Source organism: Aspergillus welwitschiae (assembly GCF_003344945.1).
Source record: "Aspergillus welwitschiae strain CBS 139.54b unplaced genomic scaffold BDQ94scaffold_28, whole genome shotgun sequence".
NCBI lineage: Eukaryota > Fungi > Ascomycota > Eurotiomycetes > Eurotiales > Aspergillaceae > Aspergillus > Aspergillus welwitschiae.
In genome coordinates, this window is record NW_020798722.1 from 193,266 (window position 1) to 215,524 (window position 22,259).

A 22,259-nucleotide genomic window follows, 5' to 3' on the forward strand; every position below is an offset into this window, starting at 1 on the left:
CAAGCGGATCTCCTCCAAGAGCATGCCTCTTTACTATCGGGGTCGTCAAAGCGTCGACGGCAGCTGAGCACTGGGGCGGATCTGGGACGCATCACAAGACCCCCGGCAGTCGGATATATCACAGTACGTCTACTACTCCGTAGAGCTTTGAGCTTTGGGTGGCTTTTTCGGAATTTGAGAAATGAGGCTGTCATCCGAGCAAGCAGTGTGGCGTGCGTGATGGGAAAAGTCTGGCTAAGACGAGCCATTATGAGCAGCTTCCGAAACCAAAAGTATAAAAGCAACTAACGACGTTGAGAGCTGGGACACAAGATCGGCAACCAAGAGACTATCTGGATAGTTGACGGTTGAATGGGGAGGGTAAGCGCTGGGCAGAAAGCACTAGTAAGCGAGGATGGGGAGACTCGAGGAACTAAACGCCAGCCGAACCGAATTCAACGCCCGAACGAAAGTTGAGCCGTAAATTATGCTCCATTCCACAATGAATTTGGTGAAGTGCTACTGGCCGCATCGCATCCCGTGTTCCTCATAGTCCTGCTATTTAAAACTATCTATATTTATTTACTTCGTACTCGCCTTCGCCACACACAGCCAACTTTTGCATCCCAGATTTCTAAGTGGTCCCCTCAGCCGGGAAGGGCGAAATTACGGGCTGGTTAATGACCCGCCCGCTGCGTATGCGGCGTAAGTTGCGTAACATTTCCACTGTACCGGATCGCTCGTTCCGACAAGGCGGGTTCGCCCCTGTCCATATGGGGAAAAGGAAGGATGGAGGCTGGAGCTGGAGTGGATGAGTTGACGGGGCACTGGGCGTGCACTGGGCATGGCTGGGCGAGTAGGACAAAGTCTTTCTGTGGGTTACACTTGTGCCCAATAACAGGACAGGATTGAACAAACAATTGGAGAGAGAGAGGAGGGGAGGGGGAGAGGGGGGCCCCGAGAAAAGATGGACTGATGCTTTTTCGGAGGGAGGGACCTTCTGATTTGAAAGTTGAAACCGGGTATGGACTAAGTACTGTCGAGAGTCAAGGCGATCTCCATGGGTGGAAATCATTTGGAGATCATCGGAAGTGGAGGAGCTAAAAAGAAACTTGCAAGTTGAATTGAACGGGTTGATTGGAAAGTGTGATCCTCCATGGTTTACGGTGGCCATGGTTCGCAGATAGATTACCTCTGCGTCCCCTCTTACTTCCCTGTGCATTCGGTTTGGTTACTTCTGCGCGGTACTTTTATCGTACAGCTCTCCTCCGTTCCAGCCGCAAGTCACTCTCTGATCGGTAAGAAAAAAAGAAAAAGTATCGGCCGGTGGAAAGTCCCTCGGTATTTCCCCGTGTCGCGGCTCTCCGTCTTTCGATGAAGACTCGACTCGACCACTGCAGGCCAAAGTTGTACCAAGCTTGGGATAAGGTATGACCCATTTCTTCATTCATCCATTTAATTCGTTCAGGTCGTTCATTGTTTTTCTTTCTCCCTCCGTTCGCATTGACCGGATGCAGTAGATCCAACTTCTTCCAATTTGGCAGCATTCTTCCTATTGGGATAGTAACAGCCTATAAATCACCTCAGCCAAATAGATGAAAGAGGATGTTGGTGCCATAAAAACAAATTACTGTAGAGTAGGCTTCCCGTTCGGCATATTGCTTTCTCCCCCTCCTCCGCTCTCTCTCTCTCTCTTTCTCTTTTGAAAACGGATGGAGATCTGCTTGATCCGATTCCTCCTTCGAACCACATCCGAACGGGGCCCCCTCAACCCCTGTCGACTGATCATGTCGAGCTAAATGTCGGAAAAGTGGAGACGGTGTTCAATTGTCAATCATTTTGTCTCGACCGAGTCGACCAGTCAAGGGACTGGAAGTGGGTTTTACCTCCATTCTAATTAGTGTACCTCAGTAGCTCAACGGGAAGAAGCTCCCTGAGCCAGAAAGTGAGGGAAACAAAGAAGAGAGAAAAGAGAAACAGACACACACACACAGACATAGTTAACTAACTGACTGTGTCCTGTCCTTCCGCTTGTGCTCTTCCCAACCCTTTCATCTCTTCACTCCACTCCCTCTTTTTTCCTTCCCTCTTCCCTCCCCTCTCTTCTCTTCCTTCCCCTTAACTTCACCCCTCACTCACTCTCTTGTCGCTTGTTGCTTGTCGCTTGTCAGCCTACGCCTATTACCGCAATGGATACGTTTTCGTCGTCGGACAGTCCGTCCTCCCCCGGCAATCGTATTGTGTCCTACCTCCAAACTTTGGCCAAATCCAAGACCAAACTGCCTTACGGACTGCCTGTGTGTGTGTCCCCCTCTCACACGGTTACCAGCACGGACTCGCTCCTTCATCTTGCATCCTTGGTCGGCCCCCATATCAGTATCCTCCAGGTTCACGCAGATATCATCGATGACTGGTCCGAGGAAACGGTTCGCCAATTGACCACTCTGGCTAGAAAGCATGGCTTCTTGATCTGGGAAAGCGGTCGAATTCTCAATTCAACCGTTGACGTTGTCGGTCGGCAGAAGTCTGAATCGAGAGAAGTACGGAGCGGCGTGGTCGACTTGATACGGAAGAAGTACACCAGGGGTGTGGTGAAGCCAGCATCATGGGCGGGCATGTCGACAGCCTGGGCTTCGGGAGCCGCTGTTTACAATCAGGAAGCCGACATCTTGATTCCGACCTTGAAGGCTGCCGCTCGGGAGGCAGTGGCAGACGCTGTACAGACCATTAGAACCGAAATCACCGCCGACAGTTTCGCAAATGAGCATTCTAACAGCGATCAAGACTCGTCACAATCCCAACATCTTACTGAGTACGCGGTCGACCATAGTGGACTGGGACTGCCCCCACGGAAGGCTTCGACCATTTCCCTTACCCAAACAATCACACAGCATACCGAAGATTCCGCCGATTATCCTTTGGAGTCTCCTCAGTTTGAGCGCCACGGCTTCGAGTTTGGAACTTTGAGTCCATCTACGATACCTGAGGATCTTCCTCCCCCGCCTCTTCTGGCTCGTGGTCTAGTACTTTGTTTGCCATCCCGGACCGATACATCATTTACTCCCGACTACCGTCAAAGCTGCATAGCTGCTGCCCGTGCCAATCAAGACTTCGTGGTGGGATTCCTCTGTGGTGAACCATGGCACATTACCTCGCAAAGAAGCGATATCTTTGAGACAGGCCTGTCCGGTTACGGCGATGAGCAGCAGCAGCTTAGCCCATACTCGTCGGATGACGATGAGGAGCTTCCACACTTTGCGTTGTTCTCTCCCATCTGCCAAGGTCGACAGCCGCTGGATGGCAGCGAGGAAGAAGAGGTGGAAGAGGAGGAAGAGACACCTCTACCTGAGACCACGATACCAATTGAATCGCTCAACCCTCTTGCCGCGAAACTATTCTATGCTGCTGGGAAGGCATTCAAACTCCGCGAAGCAACCAGCCAGGAAAATGGAATCATGCCGAAATCCGACACCACCAAAAGTTGCCAGATCTTGCACATTCCTATCGTCTCGTTGCCGTGAAGAGGCGCCGCTGAAAGGATACTTCCTACGACATGCACCGCATCTTATTTTCTTTTCGACTTCGAATAAATAATCACCTATTCTGTTCGCACATACATATTTATTTTCGCTACTATGTCTTTTAAAGCAACATTATCGCACAAGGGGGTTTGGAGTTGAGCGCTGTCAAAACTAATCTATTCTGTCATGTTCAATCATTGCCATCTTCTAAGTACAACATTCGGGGGGTCAGAAACCATCTGTGACTACAGCCAAAGAGCATAGCAAATTTTCGCATCACTAGGTTCGGGGAATACAAGAATTTCAAATACCAATGACCACTAAATCGTAGGCATCCAATCGGGGCATAAAGCAGCCCGAGCTAATTGCAACGGCGCCATTTAAAAGGTGTTTAGATCCGTCCCTCAAGCTTTAAGTCCATTGTAGCCTCGATCCCTGCAGCGGTCGGGACCGACACCGGCCGAGCACTTCACAAGCATCTGGGGCCCTTATGGTGACCCTTTTCGGGTTTCAGACGCGTTGGCTGAGGCCGATCGTTAAAGGTGTATGTGGGTACGCATGTTTACATCTAGCCCGAACTTGAGCTCGAAGGCCACGTATTCGCGGTTAAGATAGTACGAAGGACTGTGCATTAATTCCGTATGTTTCCTATCTAACATGCTAATTAGATGAATAGTAGTATGGTCGTAGGCATCAATTCACGAGGTACCGCTTTGAACTTTCATGTTGACATGGGGACTCTCACTACTACTATTCGAGCAGTACCCCGGGTATCCATATACTACTAGTAGTGACTCGGATAGTATATATGTCTCCAGTTGCCGTGAGTGCTGGTCATCTAGGGCGGTCTACTGCCGGGAGACCGATACCTCTCGCTTGTTTCAAATCCTATCAACTGCATTGTATATAATGTTCTTTAATGATCAAGAAACTACTTCACTATCAAGAATGGAAGTTGCCAGACCAAGATGAGGAGAACGGCATTGAAGCATCCCCGCGGTGGGTCACATGACAAGATGGCTCGAAGAGGCAATTCTTTCGATCTAACCACCGCTACCTACTTTTGACCAACATCTCTTCTTTGCACACATATTGTTTCCATCATCCTTTAAATAATATGCTCGGCTTCTCAACATGAGGAGGCTGTACATAACGTCGTGATGCCAGTGTTCCGGCCAGTGGCCTCCAAACGTTAACCCAACCTCTTGTGGCGGATATCTCAATTCCTACCCCCGGCAGAGTACAGCATCCACGGACTCCTGTTTCAACGCTACGAGGAACTTGTTCACTCTACCCCAATGCTGTCATCAACTGCGCTGACATAGAGATTACCTACCATAACGTCCCCAAGGATATTGTGAACAAATCCAAGTGCACAAGATCAGCTAGCTCATCATGGACTCGGAGGGTGCCCCACAATCTCAACAGGAGAGTTCAATTTTTGGCATAGGGAAGCTGTCTATAAACTCAGCCGAAGGCCATTCTGAAGTCACGCATCAGACCAATGGTGTGACCCATCCGTTGCCTGACTTAGAGGAGTCGACTGCTCCCTACAAAGTCATCCTGCAGACAGGCGATGTGATCGTTGAATACTTCGATCCTGAATCTGATATCTCGACTAAATCCGAGGCGCGCCATCGTCGTTGGCGAGTCTCCAGCGCTGATCTGGCACAAAATAGCCCGTATTTTCGAGCCCTTCTTGACCCGGATAAATTCTCCGAGGGTAGACGCCTCATGCAGCAGAAGATGATGCATCAGAAGCTCCTGGCTGACAAAATGGTGAACGCTGCGTCTTCCGACAACCAAAATGCAGAAGTAAGCTATCTGCCTGTCGTAATCCTCCCGAGCAAACATGTCTCATCAAGGCTTGGATTGGACGCCATCAAACTGTTTCTGGAGATCTTGTCATTCAACTCCTTTGGAGAAGAACAGAAGTGTTCATTTGATGCGGAACTAAAGTTTCTGCCCGTGTCTTTGATTGCAAGGCTACTGGAGCTATCGGACGCCTTCAACTCTCCGCATGTCGTTCGGGAATCTCTCAAAAGAGCCGGCTACGCTTTCGGGAAGGGGAAATATCAACCTTCAAAATTTGACTCCTCATTACTGAAGCTGAGTGAGGACCGCATCCGACAAACTGTTTTTGTAGCCCGAATTCTGGATGAGCCGGTCATATATCAAGTGATGACCCATGCATTAATAGTCCTTGGCTCGAAGTCTTGGACAAACGGTGTCGAGCCTCCAGTTACTCCTACCTACCCCTGGCGCTATCTTCCCAACGGTATAGAAGGTATTATCATCAAACCAGTCACGCTAGACAGCCTTCCAAATCCATTCCAGGCAATGCTAATCATATCCCAGAGGAGCTCTACTTCCGCCGACAATGTGTTCTAAACACTATCACCGACCTCCAAGCCTACTTTCTCCGCGTCTACGGCGCCCTAGAAGACCCCGAGCCCCCCAAACCTTTTGTCCCACGACAACCACTCGCACCAGCCATCAACCAAGCGCGTCCTTTCCAATGCCGCTACGGCTTTGGCAACTCCAGTGCCTGCGACGCCTTCCATCTAGGGCAGATGACGCGATTCTTTTCCCTTCGCACAAAGACCATCTTTCTCGGCTCGACCCTAATCGATCCCGACTTCACCCTCGACTCAGACACTGACTCCACACCCGAACCACCACCAGCGCCTCCATCAGACATGACAGCCATCATAGCCTCTCTCAAACAATGCCCCGACTACCAAATAGACCCAAACCATGTCGGCTGCGGCATTCGCCGCCGCTTCCTCCCTCCACTGGACTGCATAGAACGCTTCGTCGGCGACGGACGAGGCCTCCTTGGAATCGACTTCCACTCCTGGACGGGCCAGGAATGGCCCTTTGCAATCTCGTCCTCATGGGCTAAACGTGCCCTTCCTCGCGCAAACGTCATCGATATCCGAATTTCTAAACTGAGCGCTGTACATGGGGGAAGCGGTGCTCGACTCTCACTCACCTCTCAAGAAGAGAACGCCAGGTTACTGTTTACCGCGAAAAAGAGGAACTGGGAGGCTTAGCTCAGTCTCCTTCTAGGCTAAAGTCTAGCTTCAATTTTAGCCTAAAGCACCTAATCTATAACTTGCGTGGCATCTAAGTTCCTACAATGACAGGGGGTTGGTTGTGTGCTTTGCACACGGGATACATATATGATTCTTGTATTTTCTGATATGTCGATATTCATCTGGAAGGGGAGACTCTGTATATAACTTATGTGACTTGGAAAAAGAGCATTTGCTGCCCACGTGAAACGTACAAATCGCCACTCTTTGCGTTGTAGCGAGGAGAAACAGTAGCCGAAAAGGTGCAAGTGCTATTGCGAGATGATTCAATAGCCATTCGATTACGAAAAACAAGTTAACTTTCAGTTCGACGAGGAACGAAAGACCACTCTCCAGTGAAATATTTCAGTGTCAGTCAGTCCGATAAAAAGACATCAATGATACAATACCACAAAAGAACCTCTTATCAACCTTTGAGTGTACAGCACGCACTCAGGACCAGAACACCGTAGAATAGTATCACCGGCTACATTCATGACTACTGCTATTGTGTTCGGCAAATATCTAGCCCGTAAGCCATTGATTATTGGGGTTATGCCTCACTCTGGTATCATTTGAACCTTGTAACTTCACTTGAACTATTATCTTCTGGACTATGTTTACTAAGGTATGTCTGACAGTTGCTAATAGCAACCGCTGTGGAGTGCTAGAAGTGAGACCAGCAAGGAAAACGGAGTTAGGAGCTATCTTGTAGTGAATACACATAGAAAGTAAAAATAAGAGGCTTATATTGGAGAATAAAACAAATAAAGAACCCTGGTCAAAAAGCATAGACACAACTCGCAGAAACCCAATTGGGCAGTCCGAACGTCATTAGTACTCTATACACCCAAGCAAAGGAGACATGAATAAAGAATCTACTCGATGACATATCCCTCAGCGACACTCTTCACATCCTTGGAGAAGCCAGTGCTCTCGCCTTCCATCTCCAGAAGAGTGATGTCGTTTACGTCAACCTCCACGAAGGGGTTGGTCTTCGAGAAATGCACGTTCATGGGGAAGAACTCGTTTTCATCTCCGTCGCCCGTGGACTCGAATTCGAAACTGCCAGATGCGTTGCTCTCATCCACGGTTCCGATGTTCCAATCCAGGCTGTCTCCAGAGACTTCATACACGGCGTCGAAGCTGGACACTGCCGGTTCTGTAGCGCCGTAGGGGATAGTGACGACGACGTCGCGCAGAGTGTCGGATCCGGTCAGCTCGTACTCAACGGTGACAGTAGTCGAGTCGGAGCCCTTGTTCACCCATACGGTGAACGTGATGGGAAGGATCTCAGCGTTGTCCGCTCCAGAGCTTGCGACACGCCAGCGCAGCACACCAATCGAATTGTTAGCAGGGAACCTCTTCGAAGTATCCTTCAATTGAATTGCGGAAGAATTTGTGAAGACGGCTTTGTCGACATTAGGGTGGGTGCGGAATTGCGCACCATGCGTGGGGTTGGCGTGGAGGTCGAGCTTGAGTTTGGTGAAAGCTGGGTCGGAGATTCGGAGTTGCAGATCGCCCTTCACCTCAAAAGATTTCAATGCACCCTCACGTGTAAGCGTGGCAGAGATTGTCTCTGCAATTGTGATGTGGACAGGATCCCGGTCCGTTGACAGCGAGGCACGGGCGGAGGATACCTTTTCGGCGATCGGGGTCGAGGCTTGTGGTGTCACCAAGGGACTAGATTCTTCGACTTCAGGACCAAGATCGCCGCGCACTTTCTCGTATATGTCGGTGGTTTTAGACTTCTTGCCAAGTTGCATGCCCTTGCCGCGGGTGGGTAACGGCCTGGGGTTGGGGATAGTTAGAGACGAGGAGCAGAGGTCAGGAATGGATGCACACACTTAGCGAAAGACTTCTTCTTCTCCGCCTCGTAGGTGTCGTAGGTATCGGGTACAGCTGGCCGGGAGGGGGGAGTATAGACGGGATAAGAAGGCGTCCGGGGAGCCATAGAACGACCACTTTTGGCGGCCTCTTTCCGTTGCATCTCCAGCTGCTTGGCCTTCCTTTTGCGCTCCTCGCTGGCCTCGAGTTCTTTGTTCTATCCGGCAAGGTCAGCCACCCGTTGACATTACAGCCAGGCGGGAATATGTATACTCTTTCAATAATCTCCTGGATTCTCTCCTCGTGACTCTCCATTTCCAGGAAGGTCTTGATCTGAGTAAGGGACAGATTCTCTCTGTACCCCAGAGTGACCAATTCATCATAGGCACTGAGCAGTTCGAAAGCATTGCGCAGAATCTCCCTCTCATCCAAGCTCTTACAGATGCTGGTGGTGACTTGGGCGAAAAGGTGGAGACTGTCGATGTCCTGCAAGATGTTCGACTGGCGGTTCGTAATCAGGACAATGTATAGCTCGTCCAGAGGCTGGTATACGAAGCGGACATTGTCCTGCTCCACGGTCGTATGCTGAGTACCGGAATCGGCCAGTTTGGGGAAGGAAGCGAGCAAGGCCTCGATTCTTGAGCGAGCAATCTCGCGGAATTGGCGCGAAAGTACGGCCTTGCCCCCGCGGGTGCATATGGAGGCTGCGAGGACGACCTGTTGTTTGTGCGCGATTGTTAGCAGAGCTCTGCGGAACAGTCGAATACCCAGAATCGAACCATGGCTGTGTGAATTAAGGTCAGGTGTCTAGTAAGAAGTGATAACTTTCGCCCAGATGGCAGCAATCTCCCGACGGACGAATGTCTGGTAGGCGTGTCTTGACGTCGAAGCCACGGGGAGTCGCTTGCTGTTCTCTTCGTCCCCGTTGGCCCGTGCGCCGCGCTACCCCCTCGCTTACCGCAGCACAAGAAGCTTCACTTTGCCTCAACCTCTCCGTTTGCACCTTACAAGTCAACCTTTCCTTTCACTTTTCCCCACACCTTTTTCAGGGACCAAACTGTCGTCACCGGAGACGCAGTTGCTCTTTTCACCGTTCTCGGGTGAATCTGTCCCTAGTGGCAAAGGCAGCTCACAAATACTGTTGGGTTGCTTTCAGGCACACCCCGAGATCGCCACGCCGAAACTTTCGACGCGTCTCTGCCTTCCTGTTGTAACACCTATCGCATATCGATGACATGACAACCGCTTCCTCGCTTGCACCTACCAACATGGAGATCTCTGTGGCCGACGATAAGATGGAGATGGCTTCCCCCTATCAAGGGCATGTGGATGACTTCGATATTGATATCGATATCATGGAAGACCAGGCCTCCGTTACCGATAAAGATATGATGGTGGCAGACGAATATTTTGAATATGATCATGATGGTACCCCCGATGAGGACATGGTTGACGATGTTGCGGAGCCGACCATGGTTGATGCCGACGAACCTTATACCGGAGCGGATTACACCGTCGAAATGCAGGACGAGAATGAGCGTATCTACGAAGCGGAAATGCTAGAAGATGACTACGAAGAGGACAACGATACCCCTGTCGTTGAAGCTCAAGACGAAGCACCGATATCAGCCGAAGCTCAGAACCAAGCCGCAGAAGGAGCGCAACTGCCAGAAGAGAGCGCTGTGATGCCCGGTGATGGAAATGACGTCCAGCAGGACTTCCAGGAGGAACCCCGTACGGATCAGCAAAGTCATGCAGATGCACAGAATGACCACCCGCAAGATGCTGAACAACTCGTTGACCAACCAGAAGAGCATGCCCCGCAGCAGCCTGAAATCGACACAGCCGAATCGACCGAAATCAGAAAGCCCCTCAATGACTCCAACACGGTGGAGCAAGAGTCCCAGAATGCCGCGAAAGAAGACGACCGGAGAGAGACTGCTAATAGCTCCGACCAGCCTCAGGTCCCGGAGACTGGTGCCAGCGACGCTGAACCTCCAGCCGATGCGCACAAGGATCCAGCTGCAAAGCTAGAGAGCACAGTAGAAGCAGAGCATGAGGAAGAAGGCCAAGAAGGAGGAGAAGGAGAAGGAGAGGAGGGCCAAGTAGAGGAAGAAGGACAGCGTGTTGAAGGAGGACATGGAGAAGAGGAAGCAAAGGTCACAAAAACTCAGGAACGCTCTCCGGAGGAGCAAGTCGTCGAGCACCCAGCCGAGCGAGAGGCTCCGGCGACGGAACGCACACCTCTCTATCCGGTCAAAGTCTATTACCAAGACAACGAGATCTCACTGTTCCCTCCTCGGGAAGGCGACTCATCGGAGACGTTCTTTCTTGAGGATGAGAGCCTGGCTTTTGGGTCTTTCGGAAAACTCTTCGAATCATGCCGTGAGGTATTACGTGAACATATCGGAGATGGTGAGGTTCTTGTTGTAGATGTCGAGGCTCTGAATATTCAACTAACCGAGGTTTGTCACTTGTGAATCCCCACTATTTGACATGTACTAATAATGACTCTAGGACTCACTTCACATTGACAAGGTCACACTGCATCAGATCGTAGATTTGTACCTCCGTCTTTGCCACAATGACGGGGTGGAGGAGCCGGAGGCGCTCTATCTTAGCCTTAGCACAAGGCCCACAGTTGCTGCAGAGCTATCCTCTCTCTCTATAGCTGCAAACGAAGGGAAAGGATTGTCTGAGGTCTACTGGGATGGTTACGGTGAAGGAGAGGCAGCCTCCGCAGAAGTCTACGAGGACAATCAAGAAGTATTCATTCCGGACGATGTTCATCAGGAATCTTCCGAACCGGAGGATGTTCATAGTGACTCTGAAGGAAACTATGAGCCGGAGGTCGATTCGCCGCTCCAGACAGAAACTGCTGCACAACAGCAAAGAGGGCATGACGATCAAGACCATGAGGATCATGATCAAGCAGCGCCAGACAACGGTGATGCGGGTGGCCCCACTTCAAGTGACGTTCGGGAAGGAGATAATGACCAGGACAGCAATCGTCATGAGGCTCATCTGGCTCAATCCGAGTCTGCAAAGTCCGTTGATCATCACGAGCCAAATGAGTCTTATGAATCAGAGGAGCAATCAGAGTCCACTGCTACGGTGACTCAACAGCCCCTGCCTGACTCAGCAGACGATCTAGCCCACCATAATCATGATGATTATGATGAGCATGAAACTGAGTATTACGGCACGGGAGTTGCTGATGAAGAAGCATACCCGGAAGAGGAAACTAATGTAGATGCTACTGAACACTACGATTATCATGAAGATGCCGAAGCAGTCGAAAATGCCGATATTTCCGGAGAAGCGGATGAAGAATTCGAAGGCGAAGCGACGGCACCAGATGTGGAAGAACCCCTCGCATTCGACGAAGTTCATGACAGCGATCAAGTCCAGGATGGCACAGTCGACGCCGACTTCGATGACCTTCAGGACGACGAGGGAGAGGTCCATTCTAGCGGCCCAGACGAAGAGGCATCAAATGAGACTAAAACGGTTCCGGATAGAGCCTCCCAGGATATCCCAGAGGTCACCAACAAGTCTGCCGAGGATTTGAAGGATGACTCACTAGGTACTGCGGAAGATCTGCTAAAGAGCCCCAGAAAAGACCTTCGACATGCCGTCGAGGACACCAATGTGGATGAACTCGAAGAGCCGGGAGAAATCCACGATGAAGCCGAAGAAGCTCCAGCTACACACGAGGAAGCCGATGAGTTGACATTTGACGATGAAGACTATCTGGATCTGGGAGTCCAGGATGGACTGGCCGCCGGCGATGAGGCGGATTTTGCCAAGTCACCAAGTCGCGGACCAACGAAACGTCAACGCGAAGCAGAGGATGAGTTTGAGTTCACTGAAACCCCTACTCCGGATGCAAAACGTTCTCGGTCGTCCTAAATTTTTCTTCCCTACCCACACCATCTGTTCACCTTGCCCTGTCACACACAACCGATTCCTCTTTCCCTGGGATTCGAGCTTCGCGTAGGCTCCATCTAACGATTCCAGCATATTGGGACCGAGCTGGTCTAATATGAAGTTCACGATCATTGGAACAACCCTGATATGTGACGAGCTACTAATGATGTTTCCGAAAGATGGCATCGGCCAATGAACTACGGAGACTTTGCAGCCATGCAATCCAGACAAGGTACGTGTTACTTCGATAAAATCCCCCCTCATGTTTCCTCCCACCGGACTGGTATGGCCGAGGCGATGATTCAGGGTCGCCTTGGGCACTCCACATACGGGGTGTAAAACTTAGGTTTGTACTTGATACCTCCCACCATTTTCAAATAATATTCTCGCCCTTGTGTTCTTTTTATTCCTCTTTGGTCAGTGATACCACCTATGATGAAGGTCTTTTGTGGCGTCTGGGAGTGGATACGCATCTCTGCTGTACTCGATGCAAGGCGTTGTTGTCATGTTAAATTCTAGGTAGCTTCCGCGCTGGCGGGATAGCGATAGTTGATTTTCTTTTGCGCCTAATCTCCTTGGGAGTTACAAAATGACAGGTTTCCCTACTTCAATTCGAGTTCCTGGGTTTTATCAGCATGTTGTAGATATTCAGAGGCTTCCTTTATTTGAAAAGGTTCCGAAGCCGAGACGTAGCTTGCTAGATAGGAAGACAGGCCCTAGAACGTGCTCTTCTTGATGACCGTGCTACTGGCTAGACGATCAACATTATCTAGAGCATAGCACGAATGATGCAGATGAGATCCGACAGGTCCAAGATCACGATAAGATGAGAAGAATATAAGCTACTACAACCGATTTACTGGTTGTGGGTGGATTGGTGTGATGAGTTCAATCCCCGGCCATGCCAAGGCGGTAGACACCATGCTCAGACGATCGGTGAAAAGCGCAGGGATTGAAGCTAAACCTAGGCAGGAGATGAAGTTGACCCCGGAACCAGAATTGAGGCGAGGGTTCCTATTCTTAGGCGGCCACCTTACGTTTCAAAACGCCGATCGGATACTGAAACCAGGCTCCTCAAGGGGGGCCGGGCTGTGGCTGGCACGCCTTGATTGGGTCACTGGAATGGCCACCGTTGCCCTTCTTTTCAGGCTTCATTACACTGTACCAGAACTCGAACTTTTACACTGTGTAGAAGGCAGTGTTTGAAGAAGTAACCCGTAACCAGTAACCATTTAATTAAACCGACTGTGGTTATCTAATCCTCCATTTATACGTACGGTACGTGTAATGCACCCGTTTCCCCATGTGAAGCAAGCCAGGCTGAGCAAGTACTTAGTAAGTAGTAGTAGAGGTGATTATACAAAGGGGAACAAACAGAGACTCAATTACCCAATTTCATCAGCATATTGTATCAGCAGCTCTCGGGGGAAAACTAGATCACTAACTCGGTTAGTCAATAGGAGTTCTCTCCTGGTGCTTACCTATAATTAGAGAGAATCTAGTCGTAGTTAGCAGCAATGTTAGTAGTAGTGGTAGGGATCATTCCTGGCCCGTACAGAAAAGAAAGTACTGCCTGGGTATGGTAACTTTTAATTAAACGCTGGTAACGCTGGAAACATGCTGGTTGCTTCAGCCGAGGACAACTTGGCTGGTGTCGGTCACGCTGTCGCCAAAGGAAGATTAACTGGTGTCTGTCCTCTTTGGACGACGTCGACCGCCTCTGGTTCTCTTTCTCTAGTTTTATGCTTTTCCGCATACTCCTGCTGCTAAGAGTCCCCCAGAATCTCGCCTTCCACCAGCCAAATATCGCCCCCAGCCCGTAATATCTTGGGTTTTGCCTCCCTCACTCGCTTCAACCACTTACGCGCGTCCAGATCCGGGCCGGTTCCGTCTGAAGGGGAAAACCCCACCGCACGAGCGCAGGCAGCCAGCCTCTAGGATCAGACAGGGTAACTAACAAGCTCTCCTTCGATCGCAGGAGTTCTCGACCCCCCCCAAACCTACTGCCGCATCAAGGCTGCAGCATCTTACCCTGTCCGGCTTACTCGCTCCTTTCTGTCACCCTAACTTTTTTTTTCTTCTCTCTCGCCTTTGGTTGTCGTTGTTGTTGTTGCTCCTCCAGTCCTTACCTAGGCGCTGTCGCTATTGTTTCTGGACTGCCGGTCATTGTTGGCGCGCGCTGCCGAATGCTTGGCTCAAGGTAGTCAACTCACTCAGTCATCAACCACGCCAACCCGTCCACCCTCTAGCCTTCCCATCGTGCCTCTCTTCAGCTCCGGCTCGGACTACACCTGTCCCAACACTCGTTAACATTGAAGTCGCTCAATTGCAAGGAGCAAACAGCTCCGACAGTTTCTCACGATGCTCTCCGAGAAGTATGATACGACCTGTCTCCAATCTTGGCCCGTTGGGACCATCATCGGATTCGCAATGTACTGACCGTGCGTAGGTATATCGGCCTCATTTTGGCCATTACATCAACAATGGCGATCGGTATGAGTCTTCCGTAATGGATTCGTTTTCTGCAGAAGCTGACAAGTATTAGGTACAAGTTTCGTCATTACGAAAAAGGTTCGTTCGTGTCCAATCGTCGTCGATGACCAGCCGCGCGGAATTGTCTCTCATCGATTTTACCGATCTTCGTCTCGAATAAACGACTGATTTATATCATACAGGGCTTGATGCAAGCATCCGAGAGGCATGGCTTTGAAGGAGAGGGTTTCTCATATCTCAAGAGTCCCATATGGTGGGGAGGAGTGGTTACATGTATGCCAGGCTCTGTTCTATCGACTGTCGCTTGAACAAGCGGAGCTGACTGGTGATGATGTAGTGGCCGTTGGAGAAATCGCCAACTTCGCAGCCTACGCTTTCGCACCCGCTATCCTCGTCACGCCCTTGGGTGCGCTAAGTGTCCTGATCGGGTGAGACTCCCCATCGCGGGCCGAAGTTACTATACAATGGGCTAACAGGCCATAGTGCTGTCCTTGGATCGTATTTCCTCAAGGAAAGACTGGGTACACTTGGGAAGCTAGGTTGTGCGATGTGCCTCCTTGGCTCCGTCGTCATCGTCCTTCATGCCCCCCCAGACAAGCCAGTCGAGAGAATTGATGAGATCTTGGGCTACGCGCTGCAACCAGGTATGGACCGATACATTTAATTCCAAACTCCCGTTGTCACCTAACACCATTCTCCCATAGGATTTCTAATTTACTGCCTCGCCGTTGCCGTCTTCTCTACCGTCATGATTTACCGCGTCGCTCCCGTCTACGGCAGAAAGAACCCTCTGATCTACATCTCCATCTGTTCCACAGTCGGCTCCGTCTCAGTCATGTCGATCAAGGCATTTGGTATTGCGGTGAAGCTCACCTTGGGAGGCAACAATCAGTTCACACAGGCCTCGACCTACGTTTTCATGATCGTCACGGGTTTCTGCATTTTGACTCAGATGAACTACATCAACAAGGCGCTGAACCAATTCTCTACCTCAATGTAGGTGCATGCCGAGCTTGCAAGCCGTGGATGATTGCTAACAATGTTTGGCAGCGTTAATCCCCTCTACTATGTCACATTTACGACTGCGACCCTGTGTGCCTCATTTATCCTTTTCAAGGGATTTAACACCACTGACGCTGTCAACACGATCTCCTTGCTCTGTGGATTTTTGATCATCTTCTCCGGCGTATATCTTCTGAATCTCTCCCGGCACGACCCAGATGGACGACAGATGCTCAACGCGAAACTTGACGATGAGGGAATTCCAACGGACGGAATTGCCGGATTCCAGACTCGGAGGTCTATGCAATCCCGTCGCAGCAACGAGCCTCATCGTCGGAGCTCCTCGGGAACCTACATGAACGGGCACGGAGACCGTGAAGGGCTTATGCGTGCCTATGATGTGGAGAGCCAGGCATTCGGGCTGTCCGACCTAGCCGGGGACAGTGACGGAGAGCCAGGTCCTACTTACAAGCGAAGTGAAGAAGTAGATCATTCTTCTCATCAGCCCAACAAGACTTCCGCACTATAGAATGATGCGATGCCTGGCTGGTTTTATTTTGCTTGCCGGCTTCATTTACGACCCAGAATATTGCTGTGACGTTTTCCTTTTCTATGTTGTGCTTCTCTCATCTTGCTTTATTTCTTTCTCCACCCACTTTGTTCCTCCTCTTATCCTCCTCGATGACCTCTTATAACCCCGTGGTTTGTGTTGATGTCCGCTTTCTGAATGCATTGTACTTTTACTTCTCTCCCCAAGCGCGAGGAAATACCAGGACGAGGAACAAGAGATGCCCATGAATGATTTGGATGTGCATTGGGATTGTTTGTTTTGAGTTCGTTATCTCTGACGTTTGCTGGTTATCCTCTCTTCTGGCATGAATCGCGGGCGAATCGACTGCGATAGATCCGAACTGTATATAGGCCCTAGGATAAACTTGGCAAGATAGATCTTTGTGTATTGACGCGCGGACGACCGGGCTGTGAGGCCTTTCCTACAGTGGAATCTTCGACCTTACTATGTACGCAGTAGATATATCTATCCTCTACCATTATCTACTAATTCGACCGCTTAGTGGTATGGGGCGCAGGTGACGTAAAGGAACGATGGATGCCCCTCGAGATCGGGCTGGTCTTGTTTTGTGGTTGGGTTCGGCCGCCCAGTGGGGTTCGCGGTTGAAGATCGATGATGTCGGGCTCTCTCTGCCTTGTTGTCCTGACAGGCGTTGGGATTAGTCTTGGGCTAGTGCATCTACCGACCTTCTTTTGCCGGATGGCCTGTTCTATAAAATCCCCACCGCGGAAGCCATAATTTTGAGATATATGCCGAGCTATGGTGTGAATGAACAGGCTAGAGATGTTCGGCTCTGCAGCTTAGGCACCGCATTATCCACTGAGTCTTCGCTCGCCTCGGAGCTCTTTGCGCTTCCCCACTGACCGCGACCGTCGCAACCCCGCGAAGCTCAAGCGACATGCCGAGCTTGCTGCGAAAGCTAGTCATCATCGCCGCTGTCGATGGCCTGATACTCCAGTCTTCCGGCAATGGATTAAGACATGCTGGGAATAATGAGCCCAGCTCTCTCCGCATCGACTATAAGACCAACAAGGTCTCCTCGCTCCCCGCGCCGGCCTCGGACCTGGACGAGGACAGAGACTCCGGCTTAGAGACTTATGGCCTCGTCGGTAAGCAGCCCGCCCCTTGCTTGAATACTAGTGTAGCTTTCTTCTGCGCCCTTTTTTTTTTTTTCTGTCTTGCGTCGGCTGTTTATGTCCCGATTAGTTGCAGAAAGCCTCTTCGCTAACGTCCAACGTGCATCAAAGGGCTGCTATCCGTTGCGTCATATTCTTTCCTCATCTCTATCACTCAGCGGCAACAAGTGGCTCAGATTCAGGGAAAACCCATTTATGCCGTGACTAATGTCGCGGTAATCCCGACCTCTTCGCAAGCAGATGCGATTCGCGCGATCTCTCAGGCAAAGGAGAGCCTATCTCACGGAGAAGGTGGACCGGGCGAGACTGCCTCCGATGACAGTAGCACGATTTCGGACACCGAGACTGAAGGCGGCGACACTGAAGTTGGCACCGTTCCAGCTTCCCCTGAGCAGGAAGTCACTCATTCCCGAGCTCGCAGTGTTGGCAGCATCGCTGAAGATGTGATTGGAAAGAGAGTGCGATTCGGACGTTTTGCTGCAAACTGGCTCTCAAGGAAAACTCTTGGATTGCCCGGGCTTGGTACTGTAGGTCATAGTTCTGCAGAGCCGCTCGTGGAAGATGACAAGGGGGAGTCCAAGCCCGTATCTGCTGAGGTGAATGATGAACGTGCAAGCCCTGTCTCGCAGAGTCATGATGCAACGCCTAAAACACTTGGAGAGCCGTTTCCCTCCGATCCAACCGTGGAGTTGCTTCCGAAATTGCTACGTTATACCAAGATGATCTTTTCTTCCCAGAATTTCTTTTTTGCATATGATTACGACCTTACTAGGCAGTTCGGGACGCAGGAAGAGTCACCGCTCAAGAATCATCTGCCGTCGCACAAGATCGTTGATGAATTGGTATAAGCCTTCCCCTTGTGACGGACAAGATGCACGTGCTAACTCACCATCTCCAGTACTTCTGGAACCGGCATCTGATGGCTCCCTTTATCGCAGCTGATGCTCACAACTATATTCTTCCGTTGATGCAAGGTTTTGTTGGCCAGCGAGAGTTTACCGTTGAGGCTGCAGAGTCTACGGTAGAGAATCAACCCTCAGACTCGGAGAAGTCCAACGAGGAACTCAAGGAAGGACGCATCCTGGGTGACAAGCAAGAGGCAGAAGCTGTTCAAACCAGCGAGAAGAAGCGTGATTATCTACTCACCCTGATCTCGCGACGATCTGTCAAGCGTCCAGGTCTACGATACCTGCGCCGTGGTGTTGATGACTTTGGGAATACCGCCAATTTCGTGGAGACAGAGCAGATTCTCTCCGTTCCGGATTGGGATCCGTCCCATAATGCCTACTCGTACCTTCAAGTACGCGGATCAATTCCGCTGTACTTCTCGCAGTCACCATACGCCTTCAAGCCAGTCCCGGTTCTGCACCACTCCACTGAAACCAATCAACTTGCCTTTGATAGACACTTTCGAAATCTCAGTCGAAGATACGGGAAGATCCAGGGCGTCTCTCTCATCGACAAACAAGCCGGAGAGTTAAAGCTTGGAGAACAATATGAGAAGTTTGCAAAGGCTTTGAATGAGTCAGGTGGCATAGATGGTGTGCCGCTTGCACTGGAGTGGTTTGACTTCCACCACGAGTGTCGGGGTATGAAATTCGAAAATGTAAGCCGCCTAGTGAAGCATCTGGAGGAGACGTTGAGCGAATTTGGTGATACCGTTATTTGCAACGACACTGTTCTCCAGTCGCAAAAAGGTATTGTACGCACGAATTGCATGGACTGTCTGGACCGCACTGGGGTCGCGCAATGCGCATTTGGCCAATGGGCCCTAGAGCGTGAACTGAAGCGCGAGGGCATCAACATCGATCTTGGGCGTGACTCTTCTACTCGGTGGTTCAATACTCTATGGGCAGATAACGGGGATGCTATTTCTAAGCAATACTCCTCGACGGCTGCCCTGAAGGGCGACTACACAAGGACGCGGAAACGGAATTACAGGGGAGCGCTTAATGACTTCGGTCTAACACTCTCCCGTTATTACAACAACATTGTCAACGATTACTTCTCGCAGGCGTGCATAGACTACCTGCTGGGCAATGTCTCCACCCAGGCCTTCCAGGAATTCGCGGTAGAGATGCAGACTACGGACCCAGGGATCTCGGTCCAGAAGCTCCGGCAGAACGCGATCGATACCAGTTGCAAGATTGTTATTAGCGACCAGACAGAAGAGTTCCTGGGTGGCTGGACTATGCTAACCCCACGGCAGCCGAATACTCTAAGGACCATGCCATTCGAGGAGGCGGTGCTTCTACTCACCGATGCAGCTATCTACAGTTGTCGCTTTGATTGGAACGTCGATAAGGTGCTATCGTATGAACGCATTGACCTACATTCCGTGACACGGATCAACTATGGCACCTATATTACGTCGATTTTGACCGAGACCCAGACCGACGAGCAGAACAACGTTGGGTTGGTGATTGAGTATCTTGCTGGCGATGAGAATGCGCTGCGGGTCAACACCCGGTCGCTCCAGAGCCAGGTTACCTCGCAATCCCTCGACAGCAATGCGCGCCCCAGCACCGAGTGGAACATGTATGCGTGGTTCAAGGGAACCCCCCGATCGACCACCCGACTCTTAGCGTTCAAAGCACTCCCGCAGAACTCGACGGGGGCGACAATGAGACAACCGGATTGGGTGCGCAGTATCTGCGAGGAGATCGAGCGGGCCATGAGAGCAGGCGAGAAACGACATGATGATGATGATGATGGAGCGCAGAGTTCCATTATCGAATCGTCCGAGATCATTTCAGTCGAGGAGGCGAAGAAGCGGACTGGATATCTAGAGCATTTGGTCTACGACATCAAGAAACTGGTGTGGGCGTAGAGAGTAGACAGGGGAAGAGAAAGAGGTTTCGGTCATATTTCTTAAATCAAGTGACTTTCTGCACAAGGGTAGTAATGATGTTCATAACTTCCATAACTGACCCGATGTGGGTGATAGATGCATTGTTGGGGTACATACATTATCAACAACAATACTAGCCAACTAGTTAACTCTTCAGGTTAGATCCTGATCCACCCTATGCACGCGATCAGGGCTTAGGCGGACTATTTTCTAAGATAGCTCTAAAGGAAGCCCGTGGGAGAAGCGCACGATGGATCGGAATCTCTGACAGGTCATTCTGGCATCGTGATGGCCTAGTAATCCCCGCCGCCGACCGGGTCCCATGATACTGGAAGACTGGGGGGGTGAGTGGAGGGGAAAAGGCAACCACTGCATGAGGGGAAAGGATAAGTTACCGACTCCAGGATTTCGGGATTGGCATCCATGCATGGATAGTAGGAACCAGTGAGGAAGTATCCTTGAAGTCGAAGTTTCTAGGGAGAAACATAAGGGTGGAATACATGCATGGTTGATTCAGCCCAGAGATAGGTACTACTTACTAATGAATCGGAACATAATAGAAAGAACATTCAGGAACTGTATTGAACATGAGGTCTACTGTGTATGATATGCTGTTATCGAGGACAATCTCCTACCCTGTGGAATATTCATTATATAGATGCATGTCAAGCGCCTCTTGCCGGGCTGTGTTCGGAATGGAATAACATCTCTACGTTAAGGCGGGTAAGGTATGTATCAGCAGGTAACTGGAGAAACCAATGTGTATCAGTAATAGTCGCCGGTTACCATACCGGGCAAATGGTTGCCTTCATCTGCCTGGCGGTGGCATTAAAAATACTGTTTCGCTGATTACCGCGGCCACCAGACCTCTGAAAGATAGAAGAGCATCCCCAGTGACGATACCAGCCATGAACATGAACATGAACATGAACATGTTCCTGCCCATCGCATCGCCCCAACTTGATCATCAGCCAGACCAGACTTATCCGTCTGACTGAAGTCAGAGGAAGTAGGATACTAGGTGGCCTCATCTTTTTTCTTCAATGAAGATTTTGCCTGAATCTCTAACCAGCCAGCCATCCTTCCACTATTTCCCTACGTAAGGTGCTTGGAAGTACTGCTACAACACAAGTAAGTATCTCCGGGTGCACGGCCTTTTCCATGTAAAGAACCCAGTTGCCAGGAGGACCACTACTTAGTGCCACAACCACTCAGAACTTTGGTTGCTTTGGTAGTAGTGGTGCTAAGTAGGATTGTCCGCGGTGGCTCTGCCTCTCTCCTTTGCCTCTCCCTCTCTCTCTTTCTCTCTCTCTCTCCCTCTTTCTCTGTCTGTGTCTCTCCGCCAGCCAGGGGAATTTTTCTCTTGTCGTCACCGGACAGCCTTCTGGCTCCATTGCGACTACTTTGGTCCACTTGGGAATATTTTGTGCGCTCGAGTCGCGCTTCTACTGTTCTGAACAACGGATTGTTTTTCATGAATTAAATTCCTTTGTTGATGCTTTCTGATAATATTTTATTATAATTTATCTTATTTTCCCTTGTCTTTCAAATTTTTTCTATATTTTTTTTTTCTCTTAGCCTTTCCGGGGAAGAAGGGGCTGGAGCCGCTTCCCACAAGTTCACGGCGGGGTTTCTTTGGGCTACACAACGTACCCTTCCACCCTCTCGGTCTCTCCCTCTCTCCCTCTCTCTCTGTCTCTCTCTTCATCTCCCCTCGTCGTCCTCCTTCCCGCAATTGCTCCCCCTCCCTCTGCCTTCCACCTTTGCGACACCATGGAATGGCAACCGCAGGACGATCCATTGAGGCAGCTGGCTTGCTGCCTCAAGGATTCCCTTAATCCTTATGATCGCCCCCTCCAAAAACAGGCCGAA

The 22,259-nt window shown here is 50.5% G+C and overlaps 8 protein-coding genes across 8 annotated transcripts; 5 read left to right on the forward strand and 3 right to left on the reverse strand.

Moving 5' to 3' along the window:
- Positions 1-315: 315 nt before the first annotated feature.
- On the reverse strand, positions 316-1,905 carry BDQ94DRAFT_148335 (uncharacterized protein). The gene has a single exon (XM_026767177.1). The coding sequence runs from the start codon at positions 1,199-1,201 to the stop codon at positions 614-616; it is 588 nt and encodes a 195-aa protein (XP_026623703.1). The 5' UTR covers positions 1,202-1,905; the 3' UTR covers positions 316-613.
- Positions 1,906-1,924: 19 nt separating this feature from the next.
- Positions 1,925-3,813, forward strand: BDQ94DRAFT_148337 (uncharacterized protein). The gene has a single exon (XM_026767178.1). The coding sequence runs from the start codon at positions 2,169-2,171 to the stop codon at positions 3,498-3,500; it is 1,332 nt and encodes a 443-aa protein (XP_026623704.1). The 5' UTR covers positions 1,925-2,168; the 3' UTR covers positions 3,501-3,813.
- Positions 3,814-4,571: 758 nt separating this feature from the next.
- BDQ94DRAFT_181009 (uncharacterized protein) lies at positions 4,572-6,784 on the forward strand. The gene is made up of 2 exons (XM_026773793.1): positions 4,572-5,787; positions 5,859-6,784. The coding sequence occupies exons 1-2, from the start codon at positions 4,896-4,898 to the stop codon at positions 6,554-6,556; spliced, it is 1,590 nt and encodes a 529-aa protein (XP_026623705.1). The 5' UTR covers positions 4,572-4,895; the 3' UTR covers positions 6,557-6,784.
- A 389-nt stretch (positions 6,785-7,173) lies between these two features.
- BDQ94DRAFT_148339 (coatomer subunit delta) lies at positions 7,174-9,276 on the reverse strand. The gene is made up of 4 exons (XM_026767179.1): positions 9,184-9,276; positions 8,678-9,121; positions 8,425-8,621; positions 7,174-8,368 (listed from the first exon to the last, which is right to left on the reverse strand). Exons 1-4 carry the CDS (start codon positions 9,184-9,186, stop codon positions 7,456-7,458), a joined length of 1,557 nt encoding a protein of 518 aa, XP_026623706.1. The 5' UTR covers positions 9,187-9,276; the 3' UTR covers positions 7,174-7,455.
- A 131-nt stretch (positions 9,277-9,407) lies between these two features.
- BDQ94DRAFT_66380 (uncharacterized protein) lies at positions 9,408-12,476 on the forward strand. Its single transcript, XM_026776283.1, has 2 exons — positions 9,408-10,869; positions 10,922-12,476. Exons 1-2 carry the CDS (start codon positions 9,640-9,642, stop codon positions 12,314-12,316), a joined length of 2,625 nt encoding a protein of 874 aa, XP_026623707.1. The 5' UTR covers positions 9,408-9,639; the 3' UTR covers positions 12,317-12,476.
- Positions 12,477-13,529: 1,053 nt separating this feature from the next.
- Positions 13,530-14,177, reverse strand: BDQ94DRAFT_148343 (uncharacterized protein). The gene has a single exon (XM_026767180.1). It carries the CDS (start codon positions 14,088-14,090, stop codon positions 13,833-13,835), a length of 258 nt encoding a protein of 85 aa, XP_026623708.1. The 5' UTR covers positions 14,091-14,177; the 3' UTR covers positions 13,530-13,832.
- A 216-nt stretch (positions 14,178-14,393) lies between these two features.
- On the forward strand, positions 14,394-16,825 carry BDQ94DRAFT_66390 (DUF803 domain membrane protein). Its single transcript, XM_026776284.1, has 8 exons — positions 14,394-14,709; positions 14,784-14,827; positions 14,880-14,905; positions 15,010-15,100; positions 15,165-15,255; positions 15,311-15,471; positions 15,532-15,823; positions 15,878-16,825. Exons 1-8 carry the CDS (start codon positions 14,696-14,698, stop codon positions 16,356-16,358), a joined length of 1,200 nt encoding a protein of 399 aa, XP_026623709.1. The 5' UTR covers positions 14,394-14,695; the 3' UTR covers positions 16,359-16,825.
- A 91-nt stretch (positions 16,826-16,916) lies between these two features.
- Positions 16,917-20,522, forward strand: BDQ94DRAFT_66414 (SacI domain protein). The gene is made up of 3 exons (XM_026776285.1): positions 16,917-17,509; positions 17,648-18,378; positions 18,435-20,522. Exons 1-3 carry the CDS (start codon positions 17,299-17,301, stop codon positions 20,364-20,366), a joined length of 2,874 nt encoding a protein of 957 aa, XP_026623710.1. The 5' UTR covers positions 16,917-17,298; the 3' UTR covers positions 20,367-20,522.
- Positions 20,523-22,259: the final 1,737 nt, after the last annotated feature.